The sequence below is a fragment of the Phaethon lepturus genome, unplaced genomic scaffold (assembly GCF_000687285.1).
Source record: "Phaethon lepturus isolate BGI_N335 unplaced genomic scaffold, ASM68728v1 scaffold3864, whole genome shotgun sequence".
NCBI classification, from domain to species: domain Eukaryota; kingdom Metazoa; phylum Chordata; class Aves; order Phaethontiformes; family Phaethontidae; genus Phaethon; species Phaethon lepturus.
In genome coordinates, this window is record NW_010533796.1 from 20,662 (window position 1) to 40,444 (window position 19,783).

Here is a 19,783-nt window from a genome sequence, read left to right on the forward strand (position 1 = left end):
CTTGAGATTTTTTGTGCTTTGGCGGAGGGGGCAGGGAAGAGGAGAAAGAATGAGGAAGATGGATGGGAATGTAGGATGATGGCAAGACAGAGTGTCAATAAAGCAGTATACACTACATATTTGTAAGAATTTCTTTAAGCAGCATTTTAACACCAGTAAGTAAAAATTAATTTCTGAGACAGCTCATAATTTGTTATTCCAGTTGCCAAAGGGTAAGCTATCTCAAACTCCTGTTTAGCCAGGGTCATCCGGACAGAAATGAATCTGAAGGAATCATGTCAGCTTAAGTAGATTCTTGACACATTTACATTTATGTAACATATGCACTCAGAAGTGGAAAGAACCACATAGCCTGATAGAGAGGCTGTGAAGGGACTGTTTCTTTCCCCAAATGGAAAGCCACCCATTTCCAGGGTAGGTACACCAGCCACATAATCCCATCAAAACAGTAGAAGAAATATGCAACCAAAAGAGCAAATAAAGATTTTTGTACTTCCCCCCAAAAGTAAGTGAACATTAAAGAAACTGAAAAATTATATTTTTTCAACAGAATGCTAAGCCTGAGTCTTTGATAACTGCAACATGGCAGCGTGAGGAGACGGGACGCTAGCACAAGATGTTTCAGCCAGTAAGGGTTCAGAGAAGTGAGTAGCAAGCAGCCACACAAGCTCCTTAATGAGGCTTGACCAAGTCAATTTTACTTATTTGATGAGATGAGAGCATATAGCAAGGTATATTCTCAGGTAATTGAAACTGCTCTGAGATTGCTCCACTGGTAAAGCAACAGTTAAAAAACAAAACCATGCCTAGAGACATAGTAGTAAACACGTCACAGTATCTTTCAAGATTTTTGTTTAAAAGCTGCGTACCCACCTGCATAATACATGTTCTGTATAGAATTTGGAAAGCAAACAATGGGAAGAGCCTGGCAAGTGACTTTGTGCTTTCCACCTGAGTCTCACTGTACTGACCACCATAGTTTTCCTTGGCATGATCTATCCAGTTTGTCATGCCCCCGCTAAAGTAGCGATACCGCACGCAGCACGTTTTCAGTGCACTAGCAATTACCCCAAAAGTCGTCAGCAGGGAACCACCTGCAAACAATCAGAGACATTAGCCATTGGTATGTTTTTACTTGCTGCCAAAATAAACAAGACAAGACAAAACACTTTGGAAGGGAAAATACGACCCGATATATTCACTTTTGTAAGTCTTTTTGGAGAGGAGGAAGGCAATAAAAGTCTGGATTTGTTCCAAAACATTCTTTTTTGGAAGCCAGTTGGTTCACAACCTAATTGTTATAAAAGCAATCCAGTTCAACATCCACAGAGAAAAGTTCCTTTTGCTACCGGTTATTTAATACATCACAATTTGTTGCTTTGGTTGAGCAGGTAGATTATTACTTTGCTTTGCTTTTGCTTTCTGTTGATGGAATGAGATTAGTTTGCAATTCAACAGTACTGAAATATTGTATATCTGCTGGAGTCCAGCAGCAAGGGAAGGGTAGAGGTAAAGGTAAAGAAGTGAGAAGGAAACGGAGCTCAAAAGAGGGCTGATGAGATAAGAGAATTTTCATGGATGCGTTTCAAAGCCAGAAACATTATCTCAGGACTTCCAAGTAGCACGTTGTGGCAGAGGAGATGTTTCCAATCTAGTATTTGGCGTACTGAAACTTACCCACTGGGTAAGTTACTGGATTACTGGGTTCAGCCATTGCTAACTTGGTTCTCAGACTCAGAGGAAATGGAAGTAAAATGAGGACAAAACTCTTTGTTTCAGGCTTGGGAATGCAGATTCATTTACCTTTGTTAAGTTGCCATCCATGCAAATAGGGGTTATATCACTTCTTTTCTGGGAGTGTTGAAGCACTAAAGTAACTTGGGTATCTATAAATAAATACTTTCCAAAAACTAAGGTGAACTAAGATTGCAGAGGGAAAATGTCTCCCTACTATCTCTGGTATGGAAATTATTTTCTAGAAATATCCATTGACACCTATTGGAAGCACTTGCCCTAGAGTGCTAAGAAAGGGCATTTTATTAGATAACCTAACATTTAAAACTCTCTTGTTTAGCATTGACTTGTAGACTGTTGGCACTATCGAATAAAATGTGAAATAGCATATCAAAGCTTACAAACACAAAGAATTGGTACAGTTTTTATTGTTCTGTATGACTGTACTAGGCAATTATTCTTACCACTCATTGTAAGTGATGTTTAAGTTTAAGATTTAGACTATTTCAAGACCAAATCTAAACATTAAAAGAAAAATCTACAGGCTTCCAGAGTGACCTGACAAAGAAGCTAACCAGAAAACAAGTGGGACTTGGGGCTCTTGTCAAAGTAGAGTTCTTTTCAGAAATAAAAAAAAAGGTAGTAGAAAAGTCAGTATCGGCTCAACTCATTGGAAGACCTAGTAATTACATGTTTTAGCTCAGAGAACTAATAATATTTTGCTTCACCTTACACTAGAGGTTGCACACACAAAGGAGGAATGAAAAGCAATAATGTGGTGTTACTGCTCTACAAGGGCTTGAGAGCAGCCACTGTTGAAATCAGAATATGCACAGAGTACACCATGACAAGACTAGCAGACAGCTCAACAAAGAAACAACATGGCTGTGTCCTGGTTTATCTGACCTAGTCTCAAAGATGGTCATGACCATCTCCTTTCCTTTGGAATGGAAGATGTTGGACAGACTCTTCTTTCTTACTCTCACTGAAGAAAAAAAAAGGACTAAAATAGACAACAAATCCTGACACTTCCTTGCCTTTCCTAATTGATCAGCTGAGGCACTCTTTAATGTAATTTCATTCAACTATTGTTTTGTATGAGGCAAAACAGAAAAATACATTATTTAGCTGTATTTCTCAGCATGGAATTCCAGCAGATTGTAAGATCTAGTAAACTAGGAAGACAAAGCTGCGTGAAGTTGTAGTTCAAAAAGCAACTTGAATGATACATAGACCTAATCAATATCAAGAGGATTTTGCAAATTATGTAGTTAGAATAAGTATCTCATCACTTCTTTAAAAGAAGTCAACCCCACAGAACTCCATAGTGGTGAATTCTTCAGACTACAAATCCGATCATCTAGTAAGAGACATGTTTAAAAGCATAAATATTTATATCAGTGCACATTGTGCAGATCAACATCCTATACATATTTCTAATGTTTTCTTAAAAAAAAATAGAATCTATCTGTATAGATATTAAACTGCAACATTCAGAAAGTGATTTTCATTCTCCTTTATACTTCAGCCCTTGGCTCCAATGTTCGGCTACTTTGACCTTGATCTAATCATAAATATCTATGCTACCTAATTACAATAAAAAGCCTACATTGCACCCTAGATGGTAGGTACATATTTTTCCTCATCTCTGGTCACCTGCCAGTCCTCAAAATTATAGCAGTGTGAAGAAATGCAAATGAAGTCCATGCTTGACAGCTAAACATAATTGAATGCATGATCCATATTTGAAGAGTTACCTCAAAATAAAAAAGGCAGCATATATAAAAATCATTTAAGGTCACCCATAGATTTGAACTACAGTTCTGAAGGATTTCAAATTTCATCATCTCACTGGAAAGTACGAAGTATATTATCTTTTATTTGACTAAAGAGATAAAAAACATTGCAGCTGTTAGTGTAGAGATTGGCATTCTGCAAAGATTTGGAAAATATATGATAAACCAAACAACACTTATGGGGAAAGACACTTGATAAAGAATATACATACTCTGCTAGTTTTGTTGATGGTCAAGATATAAATTTGTAGATTACATGTGTTTTTCCACTTAGTATAATTAAACTAGTTAGATGTTAAACTGCAGGTTAGTCCATATGAAATAGTCCAGCCCAGGAATGGATACTAAAGAATCTTTTTACCTTCTCAGGTTGTAAAACGTGTAGTGAGCCCCAGCAAGCCAGCCAGCCACCATTCTCTCCATCAGAAGCTTGCTAATTTGATGTTAGTCTTTGCAGACGTCATCATGAGTTTTCTGAGGCACTGTGGAGGGGTTGCATCTTTTTGGCTCTGTTTTGAATAAACCTGTCTAGTGACATCCTCACTACAGTATCCCCAGGCACTTAATTTATGCATTCATTCCCTCACTACTAATATATTTTGGCTTAGATTATATTCATAACAAAATGACAACTTGCTTTCAGTTTCTGGGTTCTAGTGGAAAAAAGAACAGCAAGGTTTGGGCATTTGCAGACTTATTTAAGTCACCTAGGCTCTACTTACATTTCTGTGCTTGGTCAATGGAGAGGGGTAGCAGCCATCAAAGGATTTTGTAGAGCTCAGGTACTAACTGGTGAGGCCACAGAAGTGTAAGAACTTCCTCAGTTTTAAAATATCTACACAGTCTGCACAGGAACTATTTAGAGCTATTCAGTATTTCTAGTTATTTTCAAATGTATAAAAACAATTGATGTTGTATAAGCAAGCACGTTGAAATAACAATAAGCATCAGATGTTCTGCAAGATAAAGGCACTATAAAACTACTTTGCTACTAGTGCATACTCCTGTGTAGCTGACTAACCACACTGTCTGGCTGCCCAGGTACAAGTTCAGGTGAAGCAATTGAGCACACTTAAGGGAGAAAACACAAATGTGTTTGGTGCCTTAGCATAGGCTCAAACTTGTCTGCAACTGACCCAAACACATTGGGCATAGGTTGAACCAAACATGACAAAATAGAGTCCACCAGCAGCATGCATATTATACCTTTTCCAAAACAGGCAAATGCTGACACATGCCTTGACATGACAGAAAATGTACATAAATTTACCAGAGACTGCTTTCCACTTTTTCAGCCCATCCAGAATCTCCAGATCTGTCTTTACGGAGGATAGATGTTGTCTCCTACACACAGACCTTGTAGAACTAAAACCCAAATATCTCCAACCAATCAGGGCAGTGTTGTGGAAGAACTTATTTAAACATGCAAGTCGATCTCTTCTGTGAAAATAATCTCTAAAGATATTTCTTAAGATACAGTTGCCTCTTACCTGTTTTGGGTTTGTAAATCATTTCACCCCGCACCATGTGAATTGTGATCATAGCCATAAGCACGGACACAAATGGGATAAGAAAACCAAGGTTCCTGGCAACAGACTTCTGGATATAAGAAATGCTGACAAAGACAACTGCTGAATTTAAGTTAACCAGCCAGTAAAACCTAATACACACAGACAAGGGAGAGAAGAGAGGCTGAATAATATAAGGCCTTTACAGAAGATTAAAACATTATGTTAAAGGCATGGTAAGTACAGTAAACATGGACAGCATCAGTACCATGCACAAATCGACACAGCATTTCACATCAAACTTCACTTGCATGTCTCAGCTCCAAGAGGTGTATGATTAAAGTAACTGTACTAAGGCAGTAGATCTGAACAAATTATCAATCTAGTACTGGAAATATTCTTGTGGATCAGACTAATTAAATACATCAACATTTACCATTTACACATTTAATATCTGATAACATAAGTTTTGTGTATGTCATATCATCAAATTACATACTTTAAGCTTAAGAGATAAATGTCTTAATGTCACCATCCCTTGTTTAAGAAATATTAGAAAAGCCATCCCTTCTGATAAATTCTATTAGTTGCAAGGCTCAGCTTGAATTTTTGTTGGCTTACAGAAATATCTTGATAAGGAGATTCCCCAATATAATTTGCTCTGAGTCTGCCTTTGGCAGTAGACGTGCTTCCCAAGTAAGTGCTGAGCCCCTCCTATGCACAGAAGATATTCAAATGAAAATCACATACTCTTGGAAGCAGATGCCATACCACTAGTGATAGGCCTACTGCAGTTTGGAACCCCTGACAATAGCACAATAAATATGCTTTAAGGAATTATAAGGATAGCAAAAAGCAACCCCAAAAAATAAAAAATGCCAAGCCAATGCATTTCCCTGATAGGATGCAAAAGGATAACTACTTATTTTCTTAATCCTAACAAATGAGTTTATATCTGAACAGTTAGGGGTATATTGTCACCACACTTTTTTCCTTGAATTCTGACTCCTACATAACACATTAAATCATGAGTTTTTCTAAAATTCAGCTTTTTCAAGAAGTTAATTAACTGTATAGCTATTTATTAAAGTGAAACATAAATGAAACAAAACATACTGCTTAATTTTCCATAGCATAGCCCTCTTCTCACAACATGACTGACTAGTTTTTACTCTACCGTTCACAATTACAAGTGTTTCAGTTATAACCCTTCTAACTTCTTTTAAATTAGAAGGTGCTCCCCTTAACGCTGTTCTTCAGGCCACTTGGGCTGTCTTATTGCTTTCAGCAGAGCTTTAACCAAGGTCTTCCTTAAACCACAACTCTCAAACAAAATGGAGATTTGAGTCTACAGAGCAGACTTGATGAATATTCAGCATCTCAGAGCAGAGAGATCAGATTTAGGGAAGACCTGCTTTGTTGGAGTCACAGTTTCCAAAAATACTGTCGGGGATCTGTATAATACTACATTTGAAGAGTCAAAGTCAGTCATTCAGCAATTTTTGCTGCATATTTGCCTCTGGCTTGCAGACCTAGCCTTTGAAATTTTAAGTTAAAATTCTTAACTTTGACTAATCTTTCAAGTCCTAAGTTGGCTTTAAAGACAACTGTATTTTAAACAAAGAAAAGGGATCAATAATGGAATAGTGCTATCAGAGATTACATTTTGTAAGGAACTGCAAGAGGAGATTCCTTCACCTTTACTGGAACCTTAGAAAAATGGTTCCCTTTAAAGGTGAAATATACATTGATACATAATTATACAGCTTAATATATTGCTTGAGGAAGCAAAGCTTTCTTTCTTATCTGGTGCCACTTCTGCTTCATGTATGCTACTTTGACTTGAGCATTTATGTCTCCTAATTCATTCAGAATCACCTTCTTAGCAATAAAAGAAAAAATCTTAACATGTAGTAGACTAGCTACCCATCAACTATCCAACTCCCAAGCTTTCCAGCTTGATCCCTCCTCATCTGCAAATGAGTGGGTAGGGCAGGAGCGAAGTATCAGCCTACCGTTGCGGCTCCCTGTATCGGCAATAACAGCAAAATGTTTTGAGCTGAAAATCCTAAGAGGGGGATTGCAAGTCTCTCTTGACACCTAGGAGACTTCCTCAACCCCATTTCATTAATCTAAAATTATTTCTAGGTGGCCTGTCATAGTTGCCAGGACAAACAATAGTCATATTGCAAGTTATAGGAGTGAAGTGCCTGCTCTACTCCATCCACTTGTTCTGACGTTGCCCATTACATCACATCTAGCTAGTGCCAAGAAAGCAAAACGTTTATCCTGTCGGAAGTGAGGACCTTGGTAATCCTACTCAGGTCTGTTCACTCACAAAGACAATGCTCGCACCCTGCTAAGGGATGGGTGTTGGGATCACTCTGCATGGCTCAACCTTAAGGAGAAGGAGCTGTGGCATTGAGAAGCTGGTAAACAGCTGGATATCTGCACGGCTCGGCCTTGAGGAGAAGGAGCTGTGGTAAACAACTAAGAAGAAGTGAGAAAAACAGGAACACCTGCAAGCAGTGAATCCTGACTGTGTGAGAGGCGCATGGACAGCGCGTGATATTTTATATATAGCCAATTGCAATAACGTGTGTAACAAGCTGTAACCAATCATGAGTGTGGGTGCAATGACTAAACAGAGATTATGATATATATTGGAGTCAGACAAGACCATAAAGGGCTTCAGAATATAAGTCTCATAGAGTCCATCCTTCTCCCAAAGATGGGAGATGACCACAGGGCTGTGCAGCAGTAGGCATGGGAACACGCTTGTGCAGCTTGCCTCACAGGACCCCGGGCAAGCGGCAGAAGTAAAATAATATACTCCACCAGGACAAAGTCAGTGCTGCTGACAGCCATGCAGCAGCAGCTCTCCTGGAACCAGCAAGAACATGCACAGCAGTGAGCTCTCCTGCTTCATGCATTTCTCTGAAGCCACACCAAGACATGTCCGAAGTTCCAAACTAATTACTGTTTCCTTTAATTAATTTACATTTTCAGGAGATGATACTCATCAGAATCATGGACTTTTCCTCTCCACTGAAAGCAGTCTTTAGGCACTCTAGGCATTTTTTTTTTTTTTTTTTTCCCCAGCAGATCAGTAAGACAAGACACAATACTGCTAACTCTCATCCCTCGTCTGGATTGTAGCCTTTTCTATCATTCTCTGCTCCCATAGACAGAATTTACTTCTCCTGCTGCAAAAAAATAGTACAAGTCTATAACCATAACCTTAGAAAAGCAGAAGTCCTTAGGGAAAATTAGTCCAGCAGAATCCAAGTCCCTTCTTCACTTAGCACTGGTATATTCTGTTTATTTAAAAGGTCAAAGTCATAGTTCATACTAGAGGTTAGAACCACACTCCAGATGTGCAAAGTAGTCTTCTTCAGGGATTGAACTAGAAAACAGGTGATTACAGGGTCTTTCAACCCAGTCTTCAACCCAATAATTCTGATTGTTTAAATAGAACTTGGCTAAGAACAGACTCAAACTGACCAAGAGTATGCAACCACCTCACTTTATGTTATTTTAATATTCAATCCTATGACAAGCTTCTACCAAGTGAAATCAGCCTACCAAGAAAAAGTGATTGTATTCTGAGAGGTTTTAATGAGATTAAGAATGCTAAGAAGGAAACACCCATTTTTTTAATCTTGAGATTGCAATCAAACAGCCCCCCTTTGGATGCCACTGCAAAAATTACATTTTTTTTTAATCGCACCTGTGCCTTTCTTGATATTTCCAAAGTTTCAAAAACTGACCCATTTGGATTCCCCCAAGGAACTTTTTATTCGTATTATATCTCCTTTGTAATCAACACTGAGAAATGTCACTTTGATTAAACACAATTCTGAATGGCTAAGACCACAGTACAATAAATTCTCCAGAGCTATCTTTCAGAACAACTGATTGCTCTCCAGTCTTAATCCCCCAGAGTCTTTTTTAATCAAAATGATGTTGCTAATTAAGGATTAAAACTCTGAATAAAGTAAAAAGGAAGGATTTTTTTTTTTTTTCCCTGCTCTCCTATGGGCAGGTCAAGGAGGCAGAATCTGCTCTAAGGAACTAAACAGTTTCATCCACCTTTGGTAAAGCTGCCTTATTCACTGAAGTTTGGATTTAATTCAAAACTCTTTGATATTAACTAATTGGAGGAAAAAAAGAATAGCCAGAAAAGCCATCCCCAAAGGAGGTGAGATCTGATTCACTAAGATCTTCACTGATTCTTCAGCATTGTATTGTTAATATGCAAATGTAGTCAGTTTTTATTTTAATCACTGTGCATGTATAGGGAAAGGAGAGAAAGGGGGGCAGTTTAGAGCTTATTTCACCCTGCCTTGAAGTAGGAATCTGGAGGTTCCCACTGCGACTTCTGGTTAAACGACTCCATAGTTTAACCAGAAAGTATAGGTGAATGTGTATAGCACTCTACTACTTCTGTAGCACTATACAAAGGCAAACTTACAATCAAAAATGACCTGATGCACTGAGAGAAATAATTAATATGAAAAGAATTTGGTTTTTTATGAACAATTTGTCTTCCAAGTTTTCTTAAAAAAATTAAAATATTCAAACCAAAACACAAATGTCAAGTGGTTTATGAGATGCCAAAACTTCACAGCAATAGAGCTGAAAAAATACAGCAGATCCCAACTACTGATCTTAGCAGTTAGAGACTACTAGCAATCTCCACTTCCAGCAGACTAGACTCTACTGTTGCCATTGCTAAAAATTTACTGTGATGTAAATTCTAATATATTATTGATTTTTTCCACTGTTAGAGAGTGATAGCAAAATTACCATGGCTATCCCTTTAGGATAAGGTAGAAAACCAAATGGAATATATTGTTCTAACAGCAACTAGGTTGTCAAGTCTTCAAGCATTTGGACAAATCAGTTCATCCTAATTCTGACTGAAGATTTCTGTAGGAGGCCAAAATAGATGATCACCTATTGGTCCTATTAGGAAAATTTTTTACAGAAATTCTTGGAAACTCTTCCAAAATCAAAATGTTTTTCAGTTAAAAAAAAACCAACAGGAGAACCACCATCTGTAGAATCTGCCTTGTGAAACTGAAGAATCTGCCTTCAACAGTGAAATTCAAGGCAATACTCCATCATCCCCAACAGCTATTTAGCTGACATTGAGTTACCAACCAGTTGAAAAAAGAAAGAAGTTCCTTTGGTCCACAGTCCTCAAGGTTGTATGCACTTAATGGACAAACTATAGCTCTTATGCCTCCTATTCCCAGACTGGCTGTGAGCAGTGCAAAGTAGAACACTATTTTCTGCTCCCTTTTGGTTAGTGTATGAAGAATATGCCGTCTGTCAACGTAAATATCTTCAAAGGGGAATGCCACAACAGGTAATAGTGCTGTGCCTGGAATTGGAAAGAAAATTTTCACTTGAAATGGATTAGAATTAGACTGATCAATAAGAACTACCTATTTTTTAAGCAGTTATGTTCAAAAGACAGAAGAAAAATCAAAGATAAACAACAAAGGAGTACAAAGAGGGAGAGTCTTAGTTCTGTGGAGATGCAGAACCTTTCTGGATGTCGCTATTATATAATAAGGGCCTCCAAGAAAGCAATCTTCCTCTGAAATGCTTGTAAGGATTCCAGTTCTTCAATAAATCAAAGAGCTCACTTTGAAAACGTAGCTCTTCTCACTGACCTTCCCCATTGCCTCCATACTACGCAGTATAGAGGGCAGTAGCTTTCCACTTGCCAGAAGGCACCAGTTAAAACATGTAACTTCACATGATGAACCACCAATCAACCAAAAAAAACACCCCATGGTGGTTTCTATGTAGCCTTTTTTGCATCTTCTTTAAGCATGAGAATTGTAATGGGAGTCATAATTTAACAAATAAATTATCAAAACTTTTGTGGAAAATTTTTTTGTTGTGCTGCAGCTTCATGGAAAATACATGATTTTCAGAAACTTCACCTATAGAAGCACTGTGGTGAATTGCTTTTACCACCTCTAGTCTGCAAAGCAAGTCTTTCAGATTTAATCAGCTACAGATTCTCCAAGTTGTAATTGGAGACTAAACTCAAAATATATGGATGTGTCAACACCACCAACATTAGCCATGACTAAGATTACAACTGCGCATCAGACCGTAACACATCAGGTGTGTTTAGTGATCCATAAAAAAAAAAGTTCTGGTTAAAACAATAGCCAAATACATCAAATTCTGCTTGTGTCACCAGTCTTCTATTTTAAGATATGTATTGAAAGGACAAGTGGCAGAAGGAGATTCCAAACCAGAAGCCCATGGGAGAACCAGTGGAACATAATAGCAATCATTTTTCCAAGCTGCTTGTACAATCATTTTGCAATCAGCTCAACAGTATTTCAGGAATTACTCTGATTTTTTTCCTTATTTTGTTGCATGTCTAAATAACAATGTGGCTGGCTATTGCAGAAATCAGACTTGCTTATGCTCAACAACTGGTCCAAGTAAAAAGTATTTCTATCAGCTTGGTTTAACTTGACAGAATAACCACCAGCTGTAAAATGCACCAATTGCTACAGAACAGTCACATGTAGTAGTTTGAACAGTGCTTTTATGTAAAAGATATCCAGAACAACGCATGGGGAAGATTCAGAATGTGCTAACAGAACGCAGATTCTCAATACAGGTATTAGGATACGTCCTCTCTACTTAAGGCAAAGTTTGTTTACATAGGTATGTGCTTAAATACATCTTTCCCTCTTGTCCAAATCCAAAAGTCCTGTACCTTTACATTCAATAAAATCTTATTATCAATAGCTGGGAAACAGCTCCCAAAACCTCTCTCAAACTATCTCTCTGACTAAAGTCTCATATTTGCCCCAAACATTAATAACCTTAGACGCTTGTTAAAGGGACCAATTTTAAAGAGCTGAGCATCAGTGTTCCAAATAGTTAAGCCACTTTAGAGGAGTCAAGTTTGTGCACCAACTATCCACAAGACACAAATGAAACGTTCCTTAGTCTTGTTCAAAGCACTGCCTCACAAAAACACATAGGCAAAAATACTGCAGTGCATTTTGTGGACGAGAAACTAAGTAATTAGCTGGTAGAGAAGGCGGCCACAGCGTTGAGGAAAAATGTTAGATTTCAAACACAATGCTCAGTAATGCATTTCTGCAACAGAATTACTAAAACATGAAAGAGCGAGCAGGCTGTCACCTACCTAGGAAGTGTAGAAACATGCAGATGCACACAAGCTTGATCCTCCCCACAAGGCATTCGGCAAGCCAGCCAACCAATACCGGCGTCAACATGGAGGTGCCTACAAAGCACATATTGACAATGGCCGCCTGGTAGTTGCGATAGCCGAGTTTGACAGTGCAGAAGAGGATCATGTTGCAGACGATGCCAAAGAACGTGAATCGCTCGCACAGCTCCACCAGCAGCACACAAATAGCCTCTTGGAGTTTCTTCTCAGACTGAGACAGGTTTCCAGCATGGTTGCCTCTCCCAGGTAACGGTCTTTGCTCCTTGTCAGCCGTGTGGTTCAAAAGTTGCTTCTCTTGTACACCTCTTCTGTCTGCACCAGGCATGCTGGTCTGTTTTGAGTACGACTGAGTAGAGCAGCTTAAGTTACAGGTATACTTCTGTTCTCCTCCACTGTAATTAGCAAACTGGTAAGACTCTCTCTTTGAATTCCACACTTCAGTACTACAATTTCTTAGGGCACCTGTCACTTTTGTGACATTACATATAGGATCAGAGAGTACTAAAAAAAAAAAAAAAAAAAATCAAAGAGCTATATCAACACTTCAGCTTCTGAATTTAGCAACACTCAGGAACTCGATCACTTTATTTAATGATTCCATTTGAGGGTGAACAAGATTTTTCCCCAGAATTATATTACCTATTAAATTATGTGAATCCAATACTGTATGTGCAAATTTATCTGTATGTTAAAGATAAAGGTTTGAATACACACGAAAGCTAACGTTTTCAGAGTTTAAATAATAGATCAAGAAAATAATTTGGTTAAAATAATCTGATACTTTAATTTGGCAACAAGTGAAAAACTGCAAGCAAAGATAAAGAGAAGGTTTTTTGTTTTTAAGGTTAACAATATCTAATCGTTATCACATTTCTTGTTATTTTTGGTTGAAATTCAGATAAAGTTAATTATAAAAATAAGTAATGCTACTACATTTAAGTTAGAAAAGAAAATTTTAAAAGAAAGTAAGTTGAATGTATTAGCAAAGAAAAAAAAAAAGCCATCTAAAAGCAATCTAAACCAGAACTGTTTCTCTAGCCAGATATTGCACCACAGCTACAATGCATCATGAGGGGCAAGAGCACAGATGATGTGTTCTCTTATACCAACCAAAAGCAATTAAAAGCTTGAAAAGAGATTAGGAAGAGACAAACTTACAGTGCTTTATAATGCTCTCACTACCTGATCCACAGAGAAGTTTGCTGAATTCCCAGATCAGTTCCTCCATTTTGTGGAGCTCATTACATTCACTAACACCTGTTCAAAATACTCTCAACTAAGAATGAGAAGCATTCTGCATTTATTTTGCACAAACATAAATGCATACACATGTTACAAGGCAGTAGTAAATCAGGTCTGCTTCTCTAAATAGAGCTCTCAATGCCTCTGATGGCATTTTTTGAAACATAGGCTCTGCTTTTTGTTTCCATCTGTCCATATAACTACTCAAATTTTACCTCTTCAGGTCTATTTAGTATATGAGAACTACATCCCAGAACAGATGTGCAATAGTATATAACCAGTATGGATAAAGACAGATTCCAATATTACCTCAAAAAAAAAAAAAAAAAAAGCAAGTTTGATTCAAACACAAAGCCTCGAAGCTCTGAATCTTAAATCTAAGTAGCAATAGATCGCTCCCTAAAATAATTCTGAAACATGTATTTTTTAATGTAGTGTGAGTCTAAAGCAAGAACTCCAACAGCAAAGAACTTACAGTTTTCAGAGACATCCAGCTGGGGATGAGAACAGCTATGACTTGTAGCATGCCAAGAATTATTTCTGTCTTCTGATCTATGATAGGTAAAATGACTTTCATTTGGACAAACCGACCAAAGAAATCCAAACTGGAAATCGCTTATAACTTACTAGATAGCTTTGCTATCAAATTCTAATGAATCCAATCCCAAATCAAAACAGGACAGACCATAGTATTTTACCTAAAAGGCACATATATCCTGCTTTACATGAAGCTACTCTTATCTAACTGTTCACAAAGAAAATTAACCTTTTTATTTTTTTAAAAGGAAATACAATTATATTTTAGAATCAGATAGAAAACATCAGGATAAATACACTCTTGCTTCTACAAACTTTTCAATGTAAAATAGTCTGTTTTCATACAAATTATTTTTCTTTAAAGAGTGCAAAGTTTACCTGTTCTCATGGGTACTAGCAACTCAAAGTGAATCATATCATGGAAAGTGGGAGAGAGAGCAGAGTTACTACCTGGGATGACTGTATCTTAGTTCACATGTGGTTTCATTCACCCTAATTTTGATTTACAAGCTAGGGAAAAGGAATAATTGACTGAGACTTATAAATGCCATAGAAAGGAGGAGGTGGGTGATTTTTGTTGTTACTTTTGAATTGCTTTTGCATGTGACTAATATGGGTGTGGTGGTTACAACAGCCACAGATCACAATCAGTTCATGAGTTAATAAGCTCAAGAATGTACAACCTCATATAACAATACAATCTTTATTGATTTTTTTTTTTTACTCACTTCTGCAGCAATTATAGGTCAGCTATCTAATTACTTGGCATGGTTTTAGTTGAATTCTAGTTGAATCACCTGGCATTCACTTGGCTTATTCTTAATACACAATGCAGTAGGACGGCATAATGCCCGATGAAAAAAATCTGTTATTTCTATTAACATATGTAGAGCTTTTTATATACTGAAACAGCTAGAAACTAGCTGCACCAAATCACTAGTTCAAAATCCAGCCCGTCTGGCAGTACCTCTGGCTGCCAGTAAGGAATTTGTATTTATTTTTTTAACAGATCTTCTTTAAAGTAGAGCTCTCAAAATGGAACAGTCAGATCTTGGAGAAAGGTGTATAAAAATACTTGCTCTCACATGATGGTGTCAGCTCACTAGAGGTCTGGCTATTTGGTGGCCTAACACCTGAGGTAGAAGGTTACTTCTACTCATACTGGAACCTGTAAATGAGCATTAGGCAAATGAATTAAGTTGGACAGGGTGGAACTGAAATTTTCTCCTAATTTTCTCTAACAAGGGACAGTTGTCAGTGCTTTTATTATGAGGGTAGTTTATTGAAGTTGAAGAGGCAGAACTTCAGTGACCAGCCCAACAGTTCCTCTGGCTAAAAGGCAGTAGTAGCTCTAGACCACTGTTTATGTTCTAGAAGGTTCAGTCTCTCTAATGTTTTAGCAAATTTAATTCAGCTTTACTCGTACTCTTTTAAAGAACATGTGAGAGGTGTTATCCTTCATCATAGCAGCAGCTGTGGTTCCTGCTAAATATCTGGGCTAGAAGCATAATTGATGTGCACAAGATTGACAATGCAACACAACAATTTTGACACTGTCAATAAAAAATTACATGGGTCAAATCTTTCTAGTTCCACCAAGACTCTCATTACCTTGCATGGGTTGCAAAGTTGGCTCAATGACCACTGACCTGAGGGCTGCCATTTCAAAGTCAGAAGACAGGCAGAGCAAAACCTCTGGGTGAGAGCATTGCCAAACAGGGACAAACATGCCTGGGGTTTGCTGCCCTTACCATTAGGTGTAAAACCAGGTCCAAGGTGGTAGGTTGAGCAGGCAGCCACCATAAAGAAACACAGCTCAAAGCTGGGTGACAGAAAGGAGAAAGCAGGAAAATGCTGCAAAAACAAGTTTGGAGAAATGCTTCTGGCACCAAGCATCTTGCTACAGCTCCAGGTGACTAATTAGAAGAGTTAGAAGGTTAGTGACAGAAAAAAGACATGTGGTGAAAGCATAGGCTAAGACTAGACTTCATGCTTTTCAAAATCACCACTTTAATTTACTTCTCTGATGCGTATGAGAAATGCTTAATCTAACACATAATAGCAGTTACCAGCCCAAGTTTGATCCCTGCAGGATGTCCTTCAGCAAAGGCTGAAGGCTGAAGAAACCATTGCTTTCTGCAAGTGCTACTCATAGACAGGGCAATGTGTGGCCTCAGGGAAAGGGTTCAGGCATTCTGCTATTAGGTATGTCCTTCTCTCACTTTTTCCTTCCTTGCAGTTACATCGATAGTAGGGGGAAAATCAACAAATGCAAATTACCAGTCTTTTGAGGCATAAAAAATATGAAGACCACTACAAGCTGTGGTCTTGTACAGGTTGGAGATAACCTGCCACTTGTGAATGTGTTTCACAGGACTTCAAAATAGCTGTGAGGACAGAGTTCAATCACAGAAGGGATAAAGCAAAGGTTCATATTAAAAAAAATAAATTTAACTTCTAGTATGAACTTTCTTTGTCTTTTTCTTTTTGTCAGTTTTTTTTGGGGGTTTTGTCCCTTTTTTTCAACTTTAGGTGTAACTTCAGACTGTTTTATTTCCTATGTCCTATACCCTATTTCACAGATGAATAATGAAACTTATTCTATTTAAAATGTTACCTCAACCATTTTAGTGATTTCTGCACTGCCTGTCACTGCAGTCTCAGAGTACTATGGCTGCTGTGCAGATAGCCTTGAATCAGAAGTAGGACAGAATATGATGGTGCTTCTTTTGGAGATCACAGCATTTGAAACCTGTATCTAATGCTTCTGAAGAACTTCATCAACATCAGTAAAAATGCTGACTAATATTTGTCTGACTACATATCAGAAGAGCAAAAATACACAAGTGCTCTGTGAATAATGTAAAAAGTCATTTAAGAGAATGAAATGTAGTCATCAGGAGGTTGATAAAGCTTATTTGTGAAATCTATTAGATTAGCAAATCTATGCAAATAAAATTGTTTTATATTTTATAAAGACCTATTGAATGTTATAAAAGTACACTTTAAAAGCTGAAAAACAGCATCTATGAAATAACTAGTTATTAAAATTACTGATTATATATGAAATTCTCTGGGAAGTTCTGGGACTATGGTACCACATCGCCTTTGAATAATGTTATTCTCTCTTTGGTTAAGTATTCCTGCAAAACCTTCCACACTCTAGACAGATGTAACCAGGAACCTTAGCCCAGTTCTGCTTTGCTGCAGAACAGATGTAATGCCTGCCTTGTTCCATGGCAACTTTTGTCTGTGAAAGTCCAGGATGAGGGTGAGGCTTTTAATTTAGGGAAAAGCTGTATTTTAAGATGTGTATGTTTATTTACCCTCATGTAGTTATAATTAAAAACGATGTGGTAAAGCCATTTTCTTCTTTATTCTGCCAAAAGGTACCATACCAGGAAAGAGAATCAAATCCCCCTTCCAAGAATGCCCAAGAGGTTCTGGTGAAGAGTACAGACAGGACGTCTTCTGCAAAAAGCTTTCTCTTCTCTGCTTGTCCTACAAAAGACTGCTGTAGCCTTTTCTCCCCGAGTCCTACTTTTTCCCCAGTGCATTTTTTTTCTCTCTCTTTCTCCGATTCAAGCAGGGAGTGTGACTAAAGCACAGAACTGATAGGAAGTGAAACTTCCATAGCTTTTTCCACAGTACCAAAGCAAGTGCAAGTACAAGAAAGTACATGACATGGACATACTGGCATGAGTCCAGTGAAAGGCCATGAAGATGATGAGGGGACTGAAGCATGTCACGTATGAGCAAAGGCTGAGAGAGCTGGGACTGTGCAACGTGGAGAAGAGAAGGCTCAGGGGGATCTTATTAATATATATAAATACCTGAAGGGAGGGTATAAAGAAGACAGAGCCAGGCTCTTTTCAGTGGTGCCCAGTGACAGGAAAAGAGAAAATGGGTGCACACTGAAACACAGGGAACTCAATTTAAACATAAATAAAAATTTCTGGGGTTGTCAAACACTGGAAGAGGTTCCCCAGAGAGGTTGTGGAGTCTCCATTGGAGATACTCAAAACCCAACTGGACAGAGCACTGAGCAACCTGCTGTAGGTGACTCTGCTTTGAGTAAATGGGGTGGAATACACAGTTGCCAGAGGTGCCTTCCAACCTCAACCATTCTGTGATTCTGAGCAGCAACAGTAACTGCTTTGCCAAAGCAGAATCTAAGCAAGAAGATGATAGAGGAAAAAAGAATATTTTTTTGCCCAGTTGCTGGGTATACCCTCTATGGATGAGAAAGGTTTGCTAATTTACTTTTATAATTTTTTTTTCAGGGAGATGGTTTTAAAATTGCTGATCCTCAGACCTTTGCTATAAATGAGAATTATTTTGGCATGATTACCCTGTTCCTTCAAACCACACATGTTTTATTTTGGGGATTTTGTTCAAACTTATATAATTATCTATGCTAAGCAGTTTTTCATATGTTCTAAGGCTTTTGTCTTATTGCATCTAGTTGACGGTTTTATAATTCAGGAGTAATTGAATTGCAATTATTTTTCATGATGCATGGTATGGTTTTATATCACATTGTTGGCAGATATTCTTTATGATGTCGTTTGGTCTAATGGGAAAATTAGAAGTAGCTCTATCATATAGAAAGATTTTTTTTTGTGTCATGTTATAGTTTGTAGATGGCACTCAGGATATTTTCTTTTGACATATAGGTTTTTAGGTAGAGACTGAAATGAGATTCTAAAGCAGGGTTCACAGTTGAGACAATATTATCTGTACATCCAAGATGATTTCAACTATTCTCCCATAGTCACAGTTCATTTATATTCAAGTCCATTTAGTAGGCTGTGGTTAGTATTCTAAAATACACGTATAAGTACTATGCGATGGCAGAGTTTCTGCTCTAAATTCATCCCTGATCCAATGTAACTGGTTTCAGAGAAGCCAGGAAAAGATGTCAGCATCTTTTTTAGAAGTAAATATTCATCAGAACAGGGGATTGACAGTAGATCTCCCACATCACTGAAGAGCTTTCCAACCACTGCAGTGCCTAGATAGTTTTTTAATATCTCCTGCTGGAGCTGTAACACATTGTGTAAAGGTTTATGAGCTGTAGGGAAGCTGACTTTGTAACCTAGAGATTAGGGCTGCTCTCCTGGAATTTGGGGAGAAGCAAATTCAAGGCTCTGTGTCAATGAATAGTTAATTATGTCTACAACACAGATAGTCCTCAACAGACAGGAGAGAGAAAGCACTATCTGAGAAAAGCACAGTTTGGCACATTGGATGTAGGATAATGGTAGAAAATGAGAGCGCCAGCAGAGCATCCTTTTACAAAGGGAAAAGAAATACTTTAAAATTTTCAGTTTTGTCACAAAATAATATTTGGAATCTCAGAAATTTTCATAGCATGGGCAAATGATCATATGAAACTGTGGTAGGTTGACCCTGGCTGCATGCCAGGTACCTACCAAAGCCACTCTATCACTCCCCTTCTCAGCTGGACAGAGGAGAGAAAATACAACTGAAAGCTTGTGGGTCAAGATAAGGACAGGGAGAGATCATTCGGCAATTACTGTCATGGGCACAACAGACTCATGGGGAAATTAGTTTAATTTATTACCAATCAAGTCAGAGCAGGGTAATGGGAAATAAAACCAAATCTTAGAACACCTTCCCCCCACCCCTCCCTTCTTCTCAGGCTCAACTTCAGTCACGATTTTTTCTCTCTCTCCCCCCAAGTGGCGCAGGGGGACGGGGAA

The 19,783-nt window shown here is 38.0% G+C and overlaps 1 protein-coding gene across 1 annotated transcript in view; it reads right to left on the reverse strand.

Annotated features, from left to right (window-relative positions):
* SLC15A5 (solute carrier family 15, member 5) overlaps nt 1-13,506 on the reverse strand; it is a gene marked incomplete at its 3' end in the record, with an annotated part of 32,798 nt that extends 19,292 nt beyond the window's left edge. The window contains exons 1-5 of the mRNA XM_010285303.1: nt 13,437-13,506; nt 12,234-12,779; nt 10,205-10,427; nt 5,021-5,190; nt 874-1,094 (exon numbers count right to left, since the gene is read on the reverse strand). Coding sequence (XP_010283605.1) covers nt 874-1,094; nt 5,021-5,190; nt 10,205-10,427; nt 12,234-12,779; nt 13,437-13,506 — 1,230 coding nt within the window. The remainder of the gene's footprint in view (nt 1-873; nt 1,095-5,020; nt 5,191-10,204; nt 10,428-12,233; nt 12,780-13,436) is intronic.
* Nucleotides 13,507-19,783: the final 6,277 nt, after the last annotated feature.